This window comes from Jaculus jaculus, chromosome 6 (assembly GCF_020740685.1).
Source record: "Jaculus jaculus isolate mJacJac1 chromosome 6, mJacJac1.mat.Y.cur, whole genome shotgun sequence".
NCBI classification, from domain to species: domain Eukaryota; kingdom Metazoa; phylum Chordata; class Mammalia; order Rodentia; family Dipodidae; genus Jaculus; species Jaculus jaculus.
The window spans coordinates 31,246,265-31,268,042 of record NC_059107.1 but is presented as its reverse complement, the minus strand read 5'-3'; the positions used below and the strand labels follow the sequence as shown (position 1 = coordinate 31,268,042).

The following is a 21,778-nucleotide window of genomic DNA, read 5'->3' as shown; positions in this document are numbered from 1 at the left end:
TGGCATTGAAGCAGGAAAAATGTACCTGACACTTGAGCAGTGATGTGGAGTTGTTCAGAAAATAGAGGGCCTGGGCCAGGGACAAGGGCAGGCGGGTGGGTGTCTCGCAGCTGTGGAGAAATATGATCTCTAACACCTTGCAGCGCAGAAGGTGACTTTCCATGGTGGTAAAGAACATCTCCCTGCATGATAAAGATAAGAAGGAAAAGAGCTCACTATCACAACTACATTTCTTACACACACACACACACACACACACACACACACACACACACATTTTTAAGGAGTGCCACCACTCCAGACTCACATGTATTATTTTAAATCTTAACTTTTTTGTTGTTGTTCTTTTGTTTTTTGAGGTAGGGTTTCACTCTAGCTCAGGCTGAACTGGAATTCACTCTGTAGTCTCAGGGTGGCCTCGAACTCTTGGCGATCCTCCTACCTCTGCCTCTGAGTGCTGGGATTAAAGGCATGTGCCATCATACCTGGATTTTTTTTTTTTTTTTTGAGGTAGGGCCTCACTATAGCTCAGGCTGACCTGGAATTCACTATGTAGTCTCAGGGTGGCCTCAAACTCATGGTGATCCTCCTAACTCTGCCTACTGAGTGCTGGGATTAAAGGCATGTGCCACCACACCTGGCTTAAACATATTTTTAAACTTGGCATAGTAGCACACACCTACTAGGGATTTGAACCTGGGCTGGCAGACTTTGCAAGCAAGTGCCTTTGACCACTGAGCCATCTCTCCAGACCCACCACAACTCAGTTTCAAAGAACAGATACTACAAGTTGCCGTGAGTGTGCTAACATTTACCCTTGGAAAAAACAGTTCAGAAGGAACACAATGGAGACCTTCAAAATTACAATGCCTGTGGATAGGACAGAAATGAGTTTGTTTGTGACTTAACAACTTTCAGAGAGAAGGAAAAGTCTTTGACAATTTAAAGACTACCTGGTACACATCCAACACTTTGAAGGCTGAGCAGGCAGATTATGAGTTTGAGGCCAGTCACTATCAATCTGGCCTCAAATTTGCAGTGATCTTTTTGCCTCAGCCTGGGATTACATGCGTGTGCTACTACACCTGGCTTTAATGTCCTTTAATACAGAACAATTCTTGAATTTTATTTTGTTTTTCATGATAAATTGGCATTTTAAAAAAGCATAGGTCATCTTCATAGAACGTCTCTCATTTAAGAGTTGAATGAGCACACCAGGGCCTGTTGCCACTGCAAACAAATGAGATGCATGTGCCACTTCGTGCATGTGGCTTATGTGGGTACTGGGAAATCGAACCTGGGTTGTCAAGCTTTGCAACCAAGCATCTGTAACCACAAAGCCACCTCTCCAGACCCCAAAATATACTTTTTTTTTTTTTTTGGTTTTTCGAGGTAGGGTCTCACTCTGGCTCAGGCTGACCTGGAATTCACTATGTAGTCTCAGGGTGGCCTCGAACTCTCGGAGATCCTCCTACCTCTGCCTCCCAAGTGCTGGGATTAAAGGCGTGCGCCACCACGCCCGGCTCCCAAAATATACTTTTTTTTTAAAAAATTATTTATTTATTTATTTATTTGAGAGCGACAGACACAGAGAGAAAGACAGATAGAGGGAGAGAGAGAGAATGGGCGCGCCAGGGCTTCCAGCCTCTGCAAACGAACTCCAGACGCGTGCGCCCCCTTGTGCATCTGGCTAACGTGGGACCTGGGGAACCGAGCCTCGAACCGGGGTCCTTAGGCTTCACAGGCAAGCGCTTAACCGCTAAGCCATCTCTCCAGCCCCCAAAATATACTTTTTAAGTATGAAAATAATGTGTGTGTGTGTGTGTGTGTGTGTGTGTGTGTGTGTGTGTGTGTATTTTCGAGGTAGGGTTTCACTCTAGCCCAGGCCGACTTGGAATTCACTATGTAGTCTCAGGGTGGACTCAATTTTATGTTGATCTTCCTACCTCTGCCTCCCAAGTGCTAGGATTAAAGGCATGCGCCACCATGCCTGGCTAGATTTTATATTTTTATTATTGATTTGCAAGAAGAGGGCGACAGAGAAAGAGAATGGGCATGCCAGAGTCTCTTGCCACTGCAAATGAACTTCACATGCACTTTGTGCATCTGGCTTTAGCTGGGAAACAGAACCCAGTTTGTCAGGATTTGCAAGTAAGTACCTTTAATTGTTGAGCCATCTCTCCAGCCCTGTTTGTTTTTTGAGACAGAGTCTTGTTCTGTGGCCCAGACTGGCTTTGAACTTGCAATCCTCCTGACTCAGCCACTCGAATTCTGGGATTACAGGTGCATCAACAAACCCAGTTTGAAAATGTCTGGTTATTCTATAAATTTTACCATCTTAGTATCTATTCATACTTGAATTAAATATTATCATAGCACCACTGGCTTAATTCTATTAGTATAACAGCCAAATACCATTGTTTTCCTATTGCATTTCTACTTTGCTTTTCACTGTGAGGAGAAGGATCCCTTCTCTTTCTTTCTTCCTATCAGTATTTGAATTATGGGTTCTGCTGGGTATGATGGCACATGCCTTTAATCCCAGCACTCAGAGGCAGAGGTAGGGGTATTGCCATGAGTTCAAGGCCACCCTGAGGCTACATAGCAAATTCCAGGTCAGCCTGGGCTACAGCAAGACCCTACCTTGAAAACCAAAAGCAAAACCAACCAAACAATTATGGGTTCCAGGCTGACCTGAAACTCACTCTGTAATCCCAGGCTGGCCTTGAACTCATGGAAATCCCCCTACCTCTGCCTCCGATGTGCTGGGATCAAAGGCATGTGGCACCATGCCTGGCAGGTTCCTATTTTAAATAACAGATTACAATCCTTCCCTGCCAATGCCATTGTAGAATCAGGTTAACCCAGGTTTAGTCAGTTGAAGCTGACTCATGTGTCTTTGAATATTGTGAATATTTTTTACACATATCCTTACTTTCTGACACCAGATGTTTCAGGTTCATCTGGGCACTTATCCTTCATCAGTTTTATTCTCACCTACCCATTTAAGGAGCTCTGACTTTCTTCAGTGTAAATTGGAATTCAGAAACAAAGATTCACATAGGAAGCGTGCTCACTGCAACTAAGTGTCATGTTTCTATGCTGTTTCAGTGTGCAGAGATATGAAACAGACGTGTGAACACACATTATGTGTATATGAACTGTATTAAAGTATACCCTCACAGAATGGAGAGATGGCTTAGCGGTTAAGGTTTTGCCTGAGAAGCCTAAGGACCCATGTTCGACTCTCCAGGTCCCACATAAGCCAGACACACAAGGCAATGCAAGGTCACCTATGTGCATAAATCTGGAGTTCGACTGCAGTGGTTGGAGGCCTTGGTATGCCAATTCTCTCTCTCTCTTGCTCTCAGTCACTCTCTCATAAAAAAATTATAAAAAAAATATACCCTCACATATCTTTTTCTTTTTTCTTTTTGCATGACAAAGTCCTTACTTTTAAATGATTACCAGTACACCAAGTAACATGTAACAAGTTCTTCAGTCCTACTATCTAGCAATTTTGAGTAAGACAGATTAGCAGCAGCCCAAACAAGTATATTACTATTTACTTGCTTTAACCTTTAGCTAGAATAGATTACTGGAAGACTGGCTACTGCTTCATTCAAGTTACAATTGACTATTTGCTACTTTTTTTATAGATAAAGCCCCTGACCTTTAAGAAAGTGTGAGGGAAAATTTAATCCCTTCCTTTCTTCAAAGAACTAATTTTCTTCCTACTAGACTAAGAAAGAAAAAGTCAACATTGACACATGTTGCCTAAGCAAAAACACACAGGGAAACAGACAACATATGCTCATTAAATTTCTAAGACACACAGGTGATAAGATGAATTCTTTGGATAAGTAGTAAGTCCATACAAAGAGCTAGATTTTGCTACTCTACAAAAAGTGAAGGGATATACTACAGCGAAGAACAATAATGTAATGCCTTTCATATGAACTCCAGCTTTGCGAAGCTGCCACTCCATGAGGGCGCCTTCAGTGCTAGCCCGTGGAAGAGGCGCTTCCCTCTTCTCCTATCCATTTATGTTTATGTTTAGTAAGTTATGGTTAGTTTTTGTGAATTCCTGGCTAGATGTCACACACTATGGCCAAGAGGTTATTCAGGACTTCATCCATGATTTGCTGGAAGTAGGTCTGGAAGACGGCTGTCTTCTCTTGGGTTTCCTTCTCCACCCCAGTGCTGCAGCTTCCTTGGCTTTGAACTATTTTTCCCTCTGCAGTCAGTACTGTTCAATCTCAGCCTGGGTTTCTTCTTTGGCCTGCTTCAGCCTTCGAGTCTTTTGCTTGTGGGCCTCAGACACCTTGGCCACCCTGCGACTGACTCGCCATGGCTGTGGGCACTCCCAGGCCCCAGCGAACCCATCTTTTTCTTTTCTTTTTGTTTTTTTTTTGAGGTAGGGTCTTGCTCTAGCCCAGGCTGATCTTTTTTTTTTTTTTTAAATTATTTATTTATTTATTTGAGAGCGACAGACACAGAGAGAAAGACAGATAGAGGGAGAGAGAGAGAATGGGCACGCCAGGGCTTTCAGCCTCTGCAAACGAACTCCAGACGCGTGTGCCCCCTTGTGCATCTGGCTAACGTGGGACCTGGGGAACCGAGCCTCGAGCCAGGGTCCTTAGACATCACAGGGAAGCGCTTAACCGCTATGCCATCTCTCCAGCCCCCAGGCTGATCTTGAATTCACTACGTCGTCTTAGGGTGGCCTCAAACTCACTGCTATGCTCCTACCTCAGCCTCCTGAGTGCTGGGATTAAAGGTGTGTGCCACCACACCTGGCCTAGGGTTAGCTTTTACTTAAATTCTTTTTGTTGTTCATTCCAAGTCTAAATTTGAAGGATGAGTTAAAACTGGTGATCAAATAGATATGTCAAAGTTAGGCTCCATCTTTTTTTTTTGAGATAAAGTTTCACTCTCGTCCACGCTGACCTGGAATTCCCTATGTAGTCTCAGGGTGGCCTCGAACTCAAGGCGATCTTCCTACTTCTGCTTTCCAAGTGCTGGGATTAAAGGTGTATGCCACCATGCCTGGCTTTTTTTAACAAAAATTTTTGAGGTAGGGTCTTGCTCTAGGCTAGGCTGAACTGGAATTTTCTGTGTAATCTCAGGGTAGTCTTGAACTCACAGCAATCCTTCAGCCTCTGCCTCTTGAGAGCTGGGATTAAAGATGTGCGTCATTACATTTGGCTGTAGGCTTCATCATTTAGGTAGAGTAACCTGGTTCTTCCCAAGAAATAATGCTTTTATTGCAAATAGTAATTAGTTGGAACCCTCTTTATTTCAAGTAGTCACAGACATAAACTATTCCCCATACCCTTTTCCTTTTTTAACTTCAGTTTGAGGTTTTGCCTTTGAAAGTCTATTGTTTCAGCAAGCCGGATAGATAGAAAAGTTAATTTAAGAAAAAAAAAAAATTCCCAATTCTCTTTTTAATGGTGAAAACAAACAGGCCAAAAAGAAAACTAGACTCACCTCTGACTCCGCTCAGGAATGTCTAGCACGAACCCAAACATCATCTCAGCTATTTTATTGGAGCTGCAGGTGGGAGTGCGGTCCACCTCCACGGCTATGGACAACATCCTCTGAAGCTGACACACAACCCTGGATCCAGAACACAGGACACAAGTGAGGGGGAAGACTGGCAAGAGGTCACCTATGGCTGAAGGAACGGTCATACCAGTGCATGCCAAGAACAGAGGCCGCTAGAGGATGGTACAAAGTACACAGTAGGTTAGTGAGTGTCACAGAGCACAGTCACCCACCTGCACTCCCTCTGCCATCATAGCACTGTCAGAATCTGGGATTGGTCTGCATAAACAGGCTGCTTTGATGTGGGCACTGAGGATTAAACTCAGGTCCTCATACTTGCAAGGCAAGTGCTTTACCAGCTAAGCTCTCTCTCCAGCCCTGCTAAGAGCTGCCGTTAAATTAAAAATAGAACCACACAATCTTAACATCCTAGAGAATTCTAAATACCATCTACTTTATAACTTCCTTATTTTGCAAACAAAGCAACAGGTCTAAAGTTACTAAATGTATTGATTTTTTTTCCCTCCTTCTTCCAAGGTAGGGTCTCGTTCTAGTCCAGGCTGACCTGGAAGTAACTCTGTAGTCCCAGGCTGGCCACAAAATCACAGTAATCCACTTACCTCTATCTTTTAAGTGCTGGGGTTAAAGGCATGCACCACTAAGACCAGCTGAATCTTTTGATATAGGAGAAAATATATTTATTTCTCCTGTTATTAGTTCCTTTAAAATGCAGCAATTTCCTATTAAGATTAGTGTTAGAATTTCCACCGGTGAAACCTGACCTTCTCTTTCATCAAGAAAGCCTGATATGGTGTTGGGAATCTAGGCAAACCCTCAGAAGGATAAGCCTGACTTGATACCAGCCTTTTCTTTTTCATGACAGTTTTAAACAATTGTGTGTGTGCACATGTATGTGCGCACACTTACAAGGGTCTCTTGGTGCTGTAAGAGAATACCCACCTGACTATGTGGATGGCTGTAGAATTGAACCTGGGATGGCAGGCTTTGTGAACAAGCACTTTAAACTGCTTAGCCATCTCCCCAGTCCCCCCTTTTTTTCTGGGTATTGATTCTATAGCCTATGCTTGCTAGGTGAGCACTCTATCACTTAATTATACTCTCAGCCTGATAACCCCACTTTAGAGTCTTCTCCAATGTCAAAACAAATCACTGTTCTAAAACAGTTCCCCATTATGGACAAGACTGTCTCCTAAATTAGTTGAAGCCCATAAGCCTAATATGAAAATCAAATTGATCAAAATATAATATAATGCAGCACTATAAATGTTAAAATGTTAAAATATGAGCTGGAGAGATGGCTTAGTGGTTAAGGTGCCTGCCTGCAAAGCCTAAAGACCCAGGTTTGATTCCTCAGTACCCATATAAGCCAGATGCAGAAGGTGGCTCATGCATCTAGAGTTCGTTTGCAGTGGCTAGAGGCCCTGGCATGACCATTCTCTCCTCCCACTTCAAATAAATAAATAAAATAAATTTAAAATGTTCAAGATTTGACTAATATGACTGGCATGAAAACCTAGGTTATTTGTGTAAGAGCAACCCTAACCTAAAATCCAACAGAAAATGCCAAGTCCACCCTCAATTCCATAAAAGAAATACTGAACATTTCCAGTGTCATCTGAGGTGACAGGACCTGCCCTGGCCTTAACAATTCTTAGGGTATCTTTTTGAACCTGCAAGTTGAAGTTGCTATTTTCCTCACAGGAATTGGGAAGTGAAACAAAGAGCTCTGTGAACTGAAGACTGCTAAATGTCTTACCTCCCCACCATGCATCTGTGTAGGGACAGCTCCAGTGATGAGTAACAATAATCCTTTATTACTTATTTGTATTTGTTCTATAATTGGATTTAGCCATTTCACCCTTTGTGTGTTGGTATTTATTTATTTATGTTTGGTATTTTTTTTATTTCAGTATTGGAGATCAAACCCAGTGCTTATTCAACCCTAAACTAAGTCTTCAACATGAATCAGTCTGTATTACAACAGCTTAATAATTTTTGAGAAGCTACTCTTCAGGACTAGGCTTCCACTCAAAAACTCTTAGTCCTAATAGAACAGCCCTGGGTAGACAACTTTGCTTGCTCCTTACAGCTGATTGGTGCTCTTGGTCAGGGCAGGCTGGGAAGAAAGTTGGCTGTTGCAGGTTTTCAAGATTCCTGGTCCAGAAGAGGTCTGATTCCCATTTGGGGCTGAAGTTAATCCATTTTCAGTCACTGCTTTGACCAGCCACTTGATAACATCTCTGTGATGCAAAAGATAAGAAAGAGAAGATTCAAACTTCTGTTCTACTCAAGGTGCTCTGGACTGAATACTTAATTTTGGAAGACGCAACAAAAAGAACTTTTCTTTTTCTTTGTTTTTTGAGGTAAGGTCTAGCTTTCTAGCCCAGGCTGACCTGGAATTCACTAGGTAGTCTCAGGGTGGCTTTGAACTCACAGTGATCTTCCTACCTCTGCCTCCCAAGTGCTGGAATTAAAGGTGTGCGCCACCATGCCCGCCAACAACAAAACTTTTAAGCTTTTTAAAAAATATTTTATTTTCCTTTATTATTTGAGAGAGAGAGAAAAATAGGCAGGGAGAAAGAGAGAGAGAGAGAGAGAGAGAGAGAGAGAGAGAGATTGGGCATGCCAGGACCTCCAGCTACTACTAACAAACTCCAGATGCATGTGCCCTGTTGTGCAACTGGATAACATGGGTCCTGGGGAATCGAACCTGGGTCTTTTGGCTTTGCAGGCAAGGGCCTTAACCACTAAGCAATCCCTCCAGCCTGAGTTAATTTTTGTTTGTTTTTTCCAGGTAGGGTCTCATTCTGGTCCAGGCTGACCTGGAATTCATTATGTAGTCTCTGGGTGGCCTTGAACTCTCAGTGATCCTCCTACCTCTGCCTCCCAAGTGCTGGGATTTCACTACACCCAGCTCCTGAGATTTTTTAATATGTAAACAAGTCTAGGGTTGGAGAGATGGCTTAGCAGTTAAGGAGCTTGCCTGCAAAGCCAAAGGACCTCGGTTTGATTCCCCAGTACCTATGTAAACCATGCACAAGGTAGCACATGTATCTGGTATTTGTTTGCAGTGGCTGGAAGCCCTGGTGTGTCCATTTTCTCTCTCTCTGTAACATTCTGCCTCTTTCCGCTCTCAAATAAATAAATAAATAAGTCTAATGAAAACCCTTAATTTAATTACAGCATGGCTATAAAAGCTTACTGAAATATACACATTTTCCTTCCTTTTTTTTTGTGGTACTAAGGATTGAACTGAGCAAGCAGTGGACTTCTGAACTACATCCCCAGCCTACCTCAAAAAAAAAAAAAAAAAAAGAAGTGCTGACTAAAAAGTTAGAGATAACCAATTAAGTAAGCAAGTAAGGCACTGTGCCATGCTTTAAAGGTGCTGTTTAATCCAAGTCTGGGACTTTTGCAAAGGAATAACCTTTAACTGTTTTAACTAGGGCAAATCAGCAGTAGAGCAATCTACCTAAGAGACTGAAAGAACATAGAGTGACAGCTCTTAGTTTCTGTGAATGGAGGGTAAATTAAAATAAGTAGAAAGGCTTGAAATCTTTTCAAGCTACTTCAAGAACCCTAAGTCTTCTTCCCCAACACTGTAGACTATTATTTTCCTTTGGAGAGAGATGAAGCAGAGGGTCTCTAGACAATAACAGCAGATGCACTGTGTAGACAAAGGCATGAAGGAAAATGGAGACATTCAGTTAACCACAGCATGCTGGATGAGACCTGTCACCCTCCCACAGTGGTCTTCAAAATCTGAGTCATTATCTTTCATGTAGGAGGTAGAAATTTTCTGAAAAACCCAAATAATCTAAGCAGATCTGAAGCCAAACTACCTAGGAGGCTGAGGTAGGAGGATCCCAGTTCAAGTCAGCCAAGACTATAGAGTAAGTTCAAGGCTGTCTTGGTAAGCTTAATGAGTCTCAAAATGAAAAAAATTTTAAAAGGGCTGGGGGTGGGGGAGTTGGAGAGATGGCTTAGTGATTAAGGTACTTGCCTACAAAGCCTAAAGATCCAGATTTGATTCCCCAGTACCCATATAAGCCAGATGCACAAGGTGGTACATGTGTCTGGAGCTCACCTGCAGTGGCTGGAGGCCCTGGCACATTCATTCTCTCTCTCTCTCTCTCTCAAAAGTAAATAAATAAAATGTTCTTTTAAAAACTAGATCAGTAGATCAGTGGTAGATCTAGCACTTGCCTAGCACGTGTGAAGCTTTAGGCTCAACCCCAAGTACCACCCAAAAACAGAAAAAAGGAAAAGACTTTGCAGGAAATGGGAAATCAGGCCTGTGACAGGGAAGTGCAGAAATGATGAGCCTCCTGTGTTCTCAGAGACTCCATCATGTTTTAAGTCTCTCACCTTTAAGTAGGGGAGACTACCGAGGGTTACCAGGCATCTGGAAAACTTCTAACATAAAAGTTAGAGAATGTGTTGAGCGGATGGCTCATTCAGTTTTAAAATGTTTGCCATGTAAGTGTGAGGAGCTGAGTTTGGATCCCTAGCAGCTATGTATATATGTGTTTATATGACTATAAACTCAGTGCTGGGGAGGTGGACACAGGGTACAGAAAGTATCTAAACTGGTGAGTTTGGAGTACAGTGAGAACCTAGAAAATAAGCAGGTGTGGCTATCCTAATATTTGACAGGGTAGACTTCAAACCAACATTAGTAGAAAAGATAAAGAAAGTCACTTTATACTGATAAAGGGAACACTCCAACAGGAGGACATTATAATTCTAAACATATAGGCACCTAACATGAGGGGTACCAATTTCAACACACATACTATTAGACTTAGAGTCACAGAAAACACCAAGCACAATTGTACTGGGTGACTTTAATGCCCCACTCTCATTAATTGACAGATCATCCCAGCAAAAAATAAACATAGAGGCAACTGGATTAAATGTGTCATAGAAGTGGGGACTTTTGTTGGTGGCATAAAGCCGGGCATGGTGGCTCATGCCTTTAATCTCAGCACTCGGGAGGCAGAGGCAGGAGGATCACAGTGAGTTTGAGGCCACCCTGAGACTCCATAGTGAATTCCAGATCAGCCTGGGCTAGAATGAGACCCTACCTTGAAAAACCAAAAAAAAAAAAAGATGGCAGCGTAGAAACCTTGCCAAAGCAGCCTAGGGGAGAAAAAGACAAAAAAAAAAAAAAAAACCAACCAACCAACCAACCAACCAACCAACCAAACAAACAAACAAACAAAAAATCCCCAGCAAAATATACTCTTCTACTAAACAGTGAGGTGTATAAGAAATCACCAATGGCAGCAGAGAAGTAGGAGAGAACTAGAGCATCCACAGCCCACACAGGCAGGCAGAAGCGGCTCCAGCAGCGGTGGCACCAGGTCCACGGGGCCACAGCTGCAAGGCTCAGCTTGAGCTGCAGGAAAAGCCAGGTGAGGGGATTTTCTACTCACACCAGAGCTCTTCTTCAAAAACTTAAGAAAAGTGAAGGGATAACTGCAGTGAACAATGGAGGAGCAGATCATGAGGTAGAGGAACACGTGTACCAGCAGGAGAACTAGAGCCACCATCTATAGCCTCCCCTCTCCCACTGCCAGTGCAAGCAACAGAGACCTGGGGAAGGGAGCTCATAGCACCTAGCGCCGGTGACCAGAGCAGCGATCCAATGACCCAGCCAGCCTACTTGAACCCATAGTGCACCAAAGAGGGACCCAAGTAGGAGCGCAGCATAACTGAGACCAAAATCATCCCAAAAGGTAACTGGGATTACACCAGGTCAGTACCTGCCAAATAAGCCTGGTATATAGGCCTGAACTGGAAGTACTAATTGCACCTTCCATATCAGGATAAATTATATGTCAAATCTGATGGATGGTCAGAATTGCAACTCGTTTTTTTGTTAAAATTTTTTTGTTTATTTTTATTTATTTATTTGAGAGTGACAGATGGAGAGAGAAAGAGACAGAGAGAGAGAGAGAGAGAGAGAGAGAGAGAGAGAGAGAGAGAGACACAGAATGGGCATGCCAGGGCCTTCGCCACTGCAAACGAACTCCAGGTGCGTGTACCCCCTTGTGCATCTGGCTAACATGGGTCCTGAGGAATCAAGCCTCAAACTGGGGTCTTAGGCTTCACAGGCAAGATCTTAACGGCTAAGCCATCTCTCCAGCCCCAGAATTGCAATTCTTAAATAAGAAATATTTTGGGCTTGTTATTTGTTGCTTTCTGATTTACTGTGGCTTTGTTTCCTCTTCTGTTGTACATTAGGGAAGGGTCTCACTTGATCACAAGCTGATTTGGAACCGTCAACAAACCAGAAATCTTAACCTCCTTGTTGACAGGATTAAGGGTGTGGGGCAACACTCACCCTAAGGGACAGTGACTTTGTGAGAGGACCTGGTTGTCATCATACCTACTCTTGCAAAAATACTCTGTGCTGTTTTTCATTGAATGTGTACATTGTTTAGTAAAATTTTAGAATCTGCCTGTATTTTGTCCCACTCAGCCTACTTGAATACTCTCATAGCAGTCAAACCCAACACCTAGGGTCACTTTTGTAGATACTCTGAGTCTTAAGAGCCACACCTAGCACATTAAGCTCCTACCCTGAAGATATATAACATCAGATTGATTGACACATCTAATAATACTGCAACTAACTAGAAAATCCAAGCATTAAATTAATCCAAGATGCAAAAATATATACATTATAGCACAAGAAACACCAAAACACAAGACAATATAAATCCACCAAAAAGTATTAATACATCAGAAATGACCTCCAGTGAGAATGAGTTAGAGGAAATGCCTGAGAAAGATTTCAAGAGTGATTACAAATATGCTCAAAGATGTCAAAGAAGAAATCAAAGGAATCAAAGAAGACAGAGGATACCAATTTAATGAAATAAAGAGGTCAATACAAGACATAAATAAGGAAATAGCAATAATAAAGAAAAACCAGTCAGAATTACTAGCAATGAAGAACACAGTTAATGAAATAAAAAACTCTGTAGAAAATCTCACCAGTAGAATGGATGAAGGAGAGGACAGAATATCTAAGCTAGAAGACCAGACCTAATACAGTCCAACAAAGAGAAAGACAAACTAATAGGAAAGTATGAATGGGAATTTCAAGAGATTTGGGACACTATGAAAAGATCAAACATAAGAGTTCAGGGTACAGTAGGAGAAAAATTTCACTCCAAAGGCATAGTAGGTGTCTTCAACAAAATTATAGAAGAAAACTTTCCCCAAATTGGGAAAGAGGTGGCAATGCAGATACAGGAATCCTTTAGAACACCAACCAGACAAAAACTGGAAGAACCTCTCCTTTCCATATTATAATCAAACTACCAAACACACAAACCAAATATATATGTGTGTGTGTGTGTGTGTGTGTGTGTATGTATGTATGTATGTATGTATGTATGTATGTATGTATATATAGAAAGCAGTTTGAGAGAAAAATCAAGTTACTTATAAAGGCAAGCTCATCAGGATCACAGTAGATTACTCAACATAAACTTTAAAAGCCAGAAGGGCTTGGAGCGATGTATTCCAAGTTCTGTAAGACAACAACTGCCAACCAAGGTTACTTTATCCTGCAAAGCTATCCATTCAAATAAATGGAGAAATAATGACATTACACGACAAAAGCAGGCTAAAGGAGTATTTGAAGACGAAACCAGCTCTACAGAAAATACTTGGAAGAATCCTCCATGCTGAAGAAAAAGAAAAGCACACTTACAAGGAATCTGAAAAAAACAAACAATACTTAAATACTACTAAAACACAAGAGAGCAAAGGTAAAACTGGAAGAACTACAAAAGATGGCAAAAATAAATACACACCTTTCAATAATATATATAATATCAATGGCCTCAATGCCCCAACCAAAGGCATAGATTTCAGACTGGGTTAAACAGCAGGATCCTTCAATTTGTTGCCTCCAAGAAACTCACCTTTGTACAAAGGATAGACACTATCTTAGGGTGAAAGGTTGGAAAATGGTGTTTCAAGCAAATGGGCCTAGAAAGCAAGCAGGGGTTGTATCTTAATATCTGACAAGGTAGACTTCAATCCAACATTAGTTAAGAAAATAAGGAAGATCACTTTATATTAAAAAGCACACTCCAACAGGAGGACATTACAATCCTTAATATATATGCACCTAACATGAGGGCTCCCAAATTCATCAAATAAATGCTATTAGAACTAAGATCACAGATAACACCAAACACAGTGGTAGTGGGTGACTTCAACACCCCACTCTCATCAATTGACAGGTCATCCCTGGAAAAAATAAACAGAGAGGCATCTGGACTAAATGAGGTCATAGAAGAAATGAATCTAACAGATATATGTAGGACAGTTCATCAAAATGCTACAGAATATACACTGTTTTCAGCAGCACATGGAACATTCTCTAAAATAGACCATATATCAGGACACAAAGCAAATCTTAACAAATATAGGAAAATTGAAATAATTCCTTGTATTATATCTGACCACAATGGAATCAAACTACAAATCAATAGCAAGAACAGCTATACAGCATACATAAAATCATGGAAACTAAACAATACACTACAGAATGATGAATGGGTCAATGAAGAATCAAGAAGGAAATAAAAAAATTCATAGAGTCAAATGATAGTGAGAACATAACATACCAAAACCTTTGGGACACAATGAAGGCAGTCCTAAGAGATAAATCCAGGTAGTTATAGCTTTAAGTGCCTATATTAAGAAATTGGAAAGGTCTCAAGTAAACAACCTAATGCTTCACCTTAAAGCTTTGGAAAAAGAAGAACAAGGCAAACCAAAAATCAGTAGACAAGAAGAAATAATAAAGATTAGGGCAGAAATTAATGACATAGAAAACAAAACAAACAAAAAAAAAATCCAAAGAATCAATGAAACAGAGTTGGTTTTTTGAAAGGATAAACAAAATTGATAAACTCTTAGCAAATCTGACCAAAAGAAAGAGAGAAGAGACACAAATTAATAAAATTAGAGATGAAAAAGGCAACATCACAACAGATACCAGAGAAATTCAAAAAAATCATAGAGATATACTATAAAAACATATGCTCCACTAAGTCTGAAAATCTGAAAGAAATGGATGATTTTCTTGATTTATATGATCTACCTACCTAAATTAAATCAAGATGAGATTAATCATTTAAATAGACCTATAACAAGAATGGAAGCCGGGCGTGGTGGCGCACGCCTTTAATCCCAGCACTTGGGAGGCAGAGATAGGAGGATCGCTGTGAGTTCAAGGCCACCCTGAGACTCCATAGTGAATTCCAGGTCAGCCTGGGCTAGAGTGAGACCCTACCTCGAAAAAACCAAAAAAAAAAAAAAAAAAGAATGGAGATCCAAGCAGTTATAAAAATATCTCCCAACTAAAAAAAGTCCAGGCCCAGATGGATTCACTGCTGAATTTTACCAAACCTTCAGGGAAGAACTAACACCATTGCTTCTTAAGCTTTTTCATAAAACAGACAAAGAAGGAATCCTACCAAATTCCTTCTATGAAGCCAGCATCATCCTGATATCAAAACCAGGCAAAGATAGAACAAAAAAAGAAAATTACAGACCAATTTCCCTCATGAACATAGATGCAAAAATTCTCAACAAAATACTGGCAAACAGAATACAAGAATATATCAGAAAGGTCATTCACCTTGACCAAGTGGGCTTTATCCCAGAGATGCAGGAATGGTTCAACATATACAAATTGATAAATGTAATACATTATATCAATGGACTGAAGGACAAAAATCACATGATCATCTCATTAGATGCAGAGAAAGCATTTGATAAAATCCAACACCCGTTCATGATAAAAGTTCTACAGAGACTGGGAATAGATGGAACATATCTCAATATAATAAAGGTTATTTATGACAAGCCTACAGCCAACACTTTTCCACTAAAATCAGGAACAAGAAAAGGGTGTCCACTGGCCCCACTTTTATTTAATATAGTACTGGAAGTCTTAGCCATAGCAATAAGGCAAGAGACACACATACAAGGTATACAAATTGGAAAGGAAGAGATCAAGTTATCATTATTTGCAGATGACATGATTCTATACATAAAGGACCCTAAAGACTGTACCAGCAAACTGTTAGAGCTGATAAACACCTATGTCCATGTAGCAGAATACAAAATAAATATACAGAAATCAGTAGCCTTCCTATATGCTAACAACAAACATACAGAGGATGAAATCAGAGAATCACTCCCATTCACAATTGCATCAAAGAAAATACAGTACCATGGAATAAACCTAAGCAAGGAAGCAAAGGATCTCTACAATGAAAACTTTAAAACACTCAAGGGAAAAATTGCAGAAGACACTAGGAAATAGAAAAACATCCATTGTTCCTGGATCAGAAGAATCAATACTGTAAAAATGGCAATCTTACCAAAAGCAATCTACACATTTAATGCAATCCCCATCAAAATTCCAATGGCAGTCTTCACGGAAATTGAAAAAACAATCTAAAAATTCATTTGTAATCACAAAAAAACGTCGAATATCTAAAACAATACTGAGCAACAAAAATAAGGCTGGTGGTACCACCATACCTGATTTTAACCTATACTACAGAGCCATAGTAACAAAAACAGCATGATACTGGAACAAAAGCAGACATGTAGATCAATGGAACAGAATAGAAGACCCAGATGTAAGTCTGGGTAGCTATAGCCACCTGATATTCAATAGAAATACCAAAAATACTCATTGGAGAAAAGACAGCCTCTTCAGCAAATGGTGATGGGAAAACTGGATATGTATCTGTAGAAGGATGAAAATAGATTCTTCTCTCTCTCCATGCACAAAAATTAAATCCAAATGGATTAAAGACCTTAACATCAGACCTGAAACTCTGAAACTGCTAGAGGAAAAAGTAGGGGAAACCCTTCAACATATTGGTCTTGACAAAGACTTTCTGAATATAACCCCAATTGCTCAGGCAATAAAACCACAGATTAACCGCTGGGACCTCATGAAATTACAAAATTTTGCATGGCAAAGGACACTGTGAATAAAGCAAAGAGGCAACCTACAGAATGGGAACAAAATCTTTGCCAGCTATACATCTGGTAGAGGGTTAATATCTAGAATATACAAAGAACTTAAAAAATTAAATAATAAGAAATCAAACAAGCCAATTAAAAATGGGCTATGGACCTAAATAGAGTTCTCAAAAGAAGAAATATGGATGACATATAAGCATCTGAAAAATCTGTTCTACATCCCTAGTCATCAGGGAAATGCAGATTAAAACTATGTTGAGATTCTATCTCACTCATGTCAGACTGGCTACCATCATCAAAGCAAATGACCATAAATGCTGGCGAGGATGTGGAAAAGAAGAACCCTTCTACACTGTTGGTGGGAATGCAATCTGGTCCAGCCATTGTGGAAATCAGTGTGGAGGTTCCTAAGACAGCTAAAAATAGATCTACCATATGACCCAGCTATAGCACTCATATGCATATATCCTAAGGACTCATCTCATTACCTTAGATATACTTTCTCAACCAGGTTTATTGCCACTCAATTCACAATAGATGGGAAATGGAACCAGCCTAGATGTCCCTCAACCAATGAGTGGATAATGAAGATATGGCAAATTTATACAATGGAGTTCTACTCAGCGGTAAAGAAAAATGAATTTATGAAATTGGTAGAAAAATGGATGAATCTGGAAAGGATTATACTAAACCCAGGCCCAAAAAGCCAAGTATCACATGTTCTCTGTCATATGTGGATCCTAGCTACAGATGACTGGACTTCTGTGTGAGTAGGAAGAAAACTCAGTAGCATAGGCCAGTAAACTAGAAAAGAAATATAAAGGAAAGAGAAATGAATAGATTAATGGGGGTGAAAAGGCCCATAGTGAGGTCAGAGGAAAAGACTGAGTAAAGGAAAGGTGGAGGGAGGGCTATTCTAAATCTAAGAGGATATAAATAAATCACATGGAATCCTACCCTTTTGGACAATGGAACAGTCAGAAGCCATAGACTGTTGCTAGAAAATTTTCAGTGCCAGGGATGGGATACCTTCCAGTGAGTTGCTGGCCAGAGAGGTCCCTGATGCTCCCAGAACATTATAGGCCATTGCTAAGGCCCTTGGTTTCCCACCAGTTAAAGATGGTATAAGACCCTATTGCTGAAGACTCCACATACTTGGGCTGCAAGCCCACTGAGAAATCCTGCTGGAACTGAGCTGATAACCTCTTCCATGTAGACCAGCTGACAGAAAGCTGGAAGAAGCCATTCTCCATGCAGTTCAATGGGAGAAAGAGAAATCATCAGTGAATATACTCAACAGTGGACACTGCAAGCCTTATATTTGGCCAGCCAGGCCAAATGAGCCAATGAATGCAAAAGTGGCACGTCTGTCATGTTGGAAACAACTGCCCTCTAATTGGACTGGAGGCCTGCTCCATGGGAGGGAATACATCGCTGATAACTGAAAACTTAAAATAGGGGTAGTCATGAGCCCTGCTGCTGTCTGGCTAGATGTATATACTACGCTTATCAAACTGCCCAGTAAGCACTTCTCTTAATGTTTATACCCTTATATTAATGCTACTCTCACTTTTGGTAGAGAATCTTCTCTTTTCAAATGGAAGTGACCTTGGGATGCCTCAGAAGGCATCACAGTGCTGGAAAGAAGTGACCAGAGTGTTCAGTACTGTAATATCTCTATCACATCTTCCAAGGCTCAGGGTCTAATGAGAAAGAGGTGGCGAAAAGAATATAAGAGCCAAAGGAAGGATAGGACTCCTTACAACATGCTCCCCCCAGACACAAAATGGCCTGGACATCCATGACCTCAAAGTGCCTGACACTACCTACATAAGACCATCATAAGAGGAGGAAAAGATCATGACATCAACATAAAAGAGAGACTGATTGAGATGGGGAGGGGATATGATGGAGAATGAAGTTTCAAAGGGGAAAGTGGGGGGAGGGAGGGTATTACCATGGGATATTTTTTATAATCATGGAAGTTGTTAATAAAAATTTGAAAAATAAAATAAAAAGTAAGTCAAATAAATAAATAAAGTACCTTGGAATGAACCTAACCAAGGAAGTGAAGGATCTTTGCAATGAAAACTTTAAGACTCAAGACAGAAATTGCAGAAGACACTAGGAAATGGAAAGGCATCCCATATTCTTGGATTAGAAGAATCAATATTGTGAAAATGGCAATCTCACCAAAAGCAAACACATTTAATGCAATCCCTATCAAAATTTCAATGGCATTCTTCAGGGAAATTGAAAAAAACAACCTAAACTTTGATTTGGAGCACAAAAAACCTTGAATAGCCAAATATATTTTGAATACCAAAATAAGACTAGTGGTATCACCATACCTGATTTTAAGCTATAGTACAGAGCCATAATAACAAAAACAGCATGGTGCTGGCACAAAAAGCAAACAGATCAATGCAAAAGAATAGAGGACCCAAATGTAAATCCAGACAGCTACAGCCATCTGATTTTCTTTTTTTGAGGTAGGGTCTCACTCTAGTCCAGGCTGACCTGTAACTCACTATGTAGTCTCAGGGTGGCCTTGAACTCACGGCGATCTGCCTACCTCTGCCTCCCAAGTGCTAGGATTAAAGGCGTGTGCCACTATCCTTGGTTGCCATCTGATTTTCAACAAAAATGTCAAAAATATTAATTGGACAACATCTTCAACAAATGGTGCTGGGAAAACTGGATATCAATATGTAGAAGGATGAAAATAGATCCTTATCTCTCTCCCTACACAAGAATCAAGTCAAAATGGATCAAAGATCTTAATATCAGACCTGAAATCCTTAAACTGCTAAGTTTGAAAAAGTAGAGGAAACACTTCAACATATTGGCATAGGCAATGACTTTCTGAATATAACCCCTGTTACTCAGGAAATAAAACCATTAACTGGGAACTCATGAAATTAAAAAGCTTTTTGTACAGCACAGGACACTGTCAATAGAGAAAAATGACAACCTATCGAATGGGAGAAAATGTTTGCCAGCTATACATCTGACAGAGGATTAATACCTAGGATATACAAAGAAGAAAAAAAGTTAAATAATAAATTAAACCAAGTAAAAAAAAATGGGCTATGGAACTAAATAGAGTTCTCAAAGGAAGAAATATAGATGGCATATAAGCATCTAAAAAAGTGTTCTATATCCTTAGTCACCATGGAAATACAAATTAAAACTAGCTTGATTCCATTTCACTCCTGTGAGAATGGCTATCATCAAGAAAACAAATGATAATAAATGCTGGAGAGGATACAGAAAAAGTGGAACCTTCTCCATTGTTGGTGGGAATGAAAACCGGTACAGCAATTGTGGAAATCAGTATGAAGGTTCCTCTGAGACAGCTAAAAATTAGATTTACTATATAATCCAGCTGTACTACTCCTACTCCTAGGTATATATCCTAAGGACTCTTCATTACCCTAGACACACCTGCACATTCGTATTTATTTTTGCTCTATTCACAATAGCTAGGAAATGGAAACAGCATAGATTTCCCTCAACTGATGAATGGATAATGAAGATGTTATTTATTTATACAATGCAGTTCTATTCAGTGGTAAAGAAAAATGAAATTATGAAATTTGTAGGTAAATGGATATATCTGGAAAGGATTATCCTAAGTGAGATAACCCAGACCCAGAAACCAAATGCCACATGTTCTTTCCCATGTGTAGATCCTAGCTACAAATGTTTACGCTTGTACGTTGAGTCAGAGCAAAAATTGGTAGCAGAGGCCAGTAAGCTAGAAAGGGAGTAAGGAGAGGAGAGGAGAGGACTTAAGGGGATGGCATTGTGTATATATAAGTAGATGAACAGATCACTGGGGGTGGAATGGCCTAAGTGAGGTCCTGGGAAGAGACTGAGTAAAGGAAGGGTGGGGGATCGTTAATGAAAATTTAAGGTGTTATGAATAAAGTATATGGAAGCCTACTTTTTTGGACAATGGTACATCCAGAAGCCATAGATTGTTGCTAGAAAAATTTCAGTGGTAGGGATGGGATACCTTCCAGTGAATTATTGGTCAGGGAGATCCCTGATACCCCAAAACATTACAGGCCATTGCCAAGGTTCTTGACTTTTCACCAGAAATAGAAGGTAAGACCTTATTGCTGAAGACTCTGCATGCTTGGGCTGCAGGTAACTGAGAAATCAAGTTGGAGCTCAGCTGAAAATCTCCTCTCTGTAGACCAGCTGACAGAAAGCTGGAAAAAACCATGCTGCATGCAGCTCTATGGGAGAGAGAAGCCATGAGCAGTGATAAACAACAGTGGACACTGCGAGTTTTAAGTTTGGTCAGCTAGGCTAAATGAGCCAACAGGTGAAATATTGGTATGTGTGTTATGGGGGAAACCAACCAGACTGGAGGCCCCCTCCATGGGAAGGAATACATGCCTGGACCTGAAAACCCAGTCAAAAGCCTGTGATAGGGGAAGTCATGAGCTCTAAAGGTATAATGCCTGCTGGTGTCTGGCTAAATGCATATATTATGCTCACCAAACTGCCCTGTAAGCACTTTTCTTAACATTCATACCTATATATTAATGTACTCTCACTTTTGGTTTGAGAAGCTTCTCTTTTCAGATGTTAGTGACCTCTGGTATGGCTCAAAATTTAGCATAGTCCTGAGAAGAGACAGAGGAGTGCTCAGCACTGAGACAACGGTATCATACTTCCCAAGGCTTAGGGTCCATTATGGAAGAGGTGGTGAAAAGAATGTAAGAGCCAAAAGAAAGGTAAGAAGACTGCTGACAATACAATCTTCCAGACACAAAACAGCCTGGAAATCTATGGTCTTGTGTGCCTGGTATTACCTGTACAAGACCCTCATAATAGGAGGAAAAGATGATGACATCAATGTAAAAGAAAGACTGACTGAGAGGGGGAGGAGAATTGATAGTGATTGGATTTGTGAAGAAGAAAGTGGGGGACAGAATTATCATGGTTTATTGTCTATAATTATGGAAGTTGTCAATGAAGGTTTTTTTTTTGTTGTTTTTTGAGGTAGTGTCTTGCTGTAGCCAAGGCTGACCTGGAATTCACTGTCGTCTTAGGGTGGCCTTGAACTCTTGGCCGGTGATCCTACTACCTCTGCCTTCTAAGTGCTGGGATTAAAGGCATGCACAACCATGCCTGGCTTTAAAAGTTAAAAATT

The 21,778-nt window shown here is 40.5% G+C and overlaps 1 protein-coding gene across 2 annotated transcripts in view; it reads right to left on the bottom strand.

The window, feature by feature from the left end:
• Simc1 (SUMO interacting motifs containing 1) overlaps positions 1-21,778 on the bottom strand; it is a 76,733-nt gene that overhangs the window by 6,553 nt on the left and 48,402 nt on the right. For both annotated transcript variants that reach the window (XM_045153296.1, XR_006637783.1), the window contains exons 6-8: positions 7,659-7,811; positions 5,494-5,622; positions 26-182 (exon numbers count right to left, since the gene is read on the bottom strand). In XM_045153296.1, the coding sequence (XP_045009231.1) occupies positions 26-182; positions 5,494-5,622; positions 7,659-7,811 (439 nt within the window). The remainder of the gene's footprint in view (positions 1-25; positions 183-5,493; positions 5,623-7,658; positions 7,812-21,778) is intronic.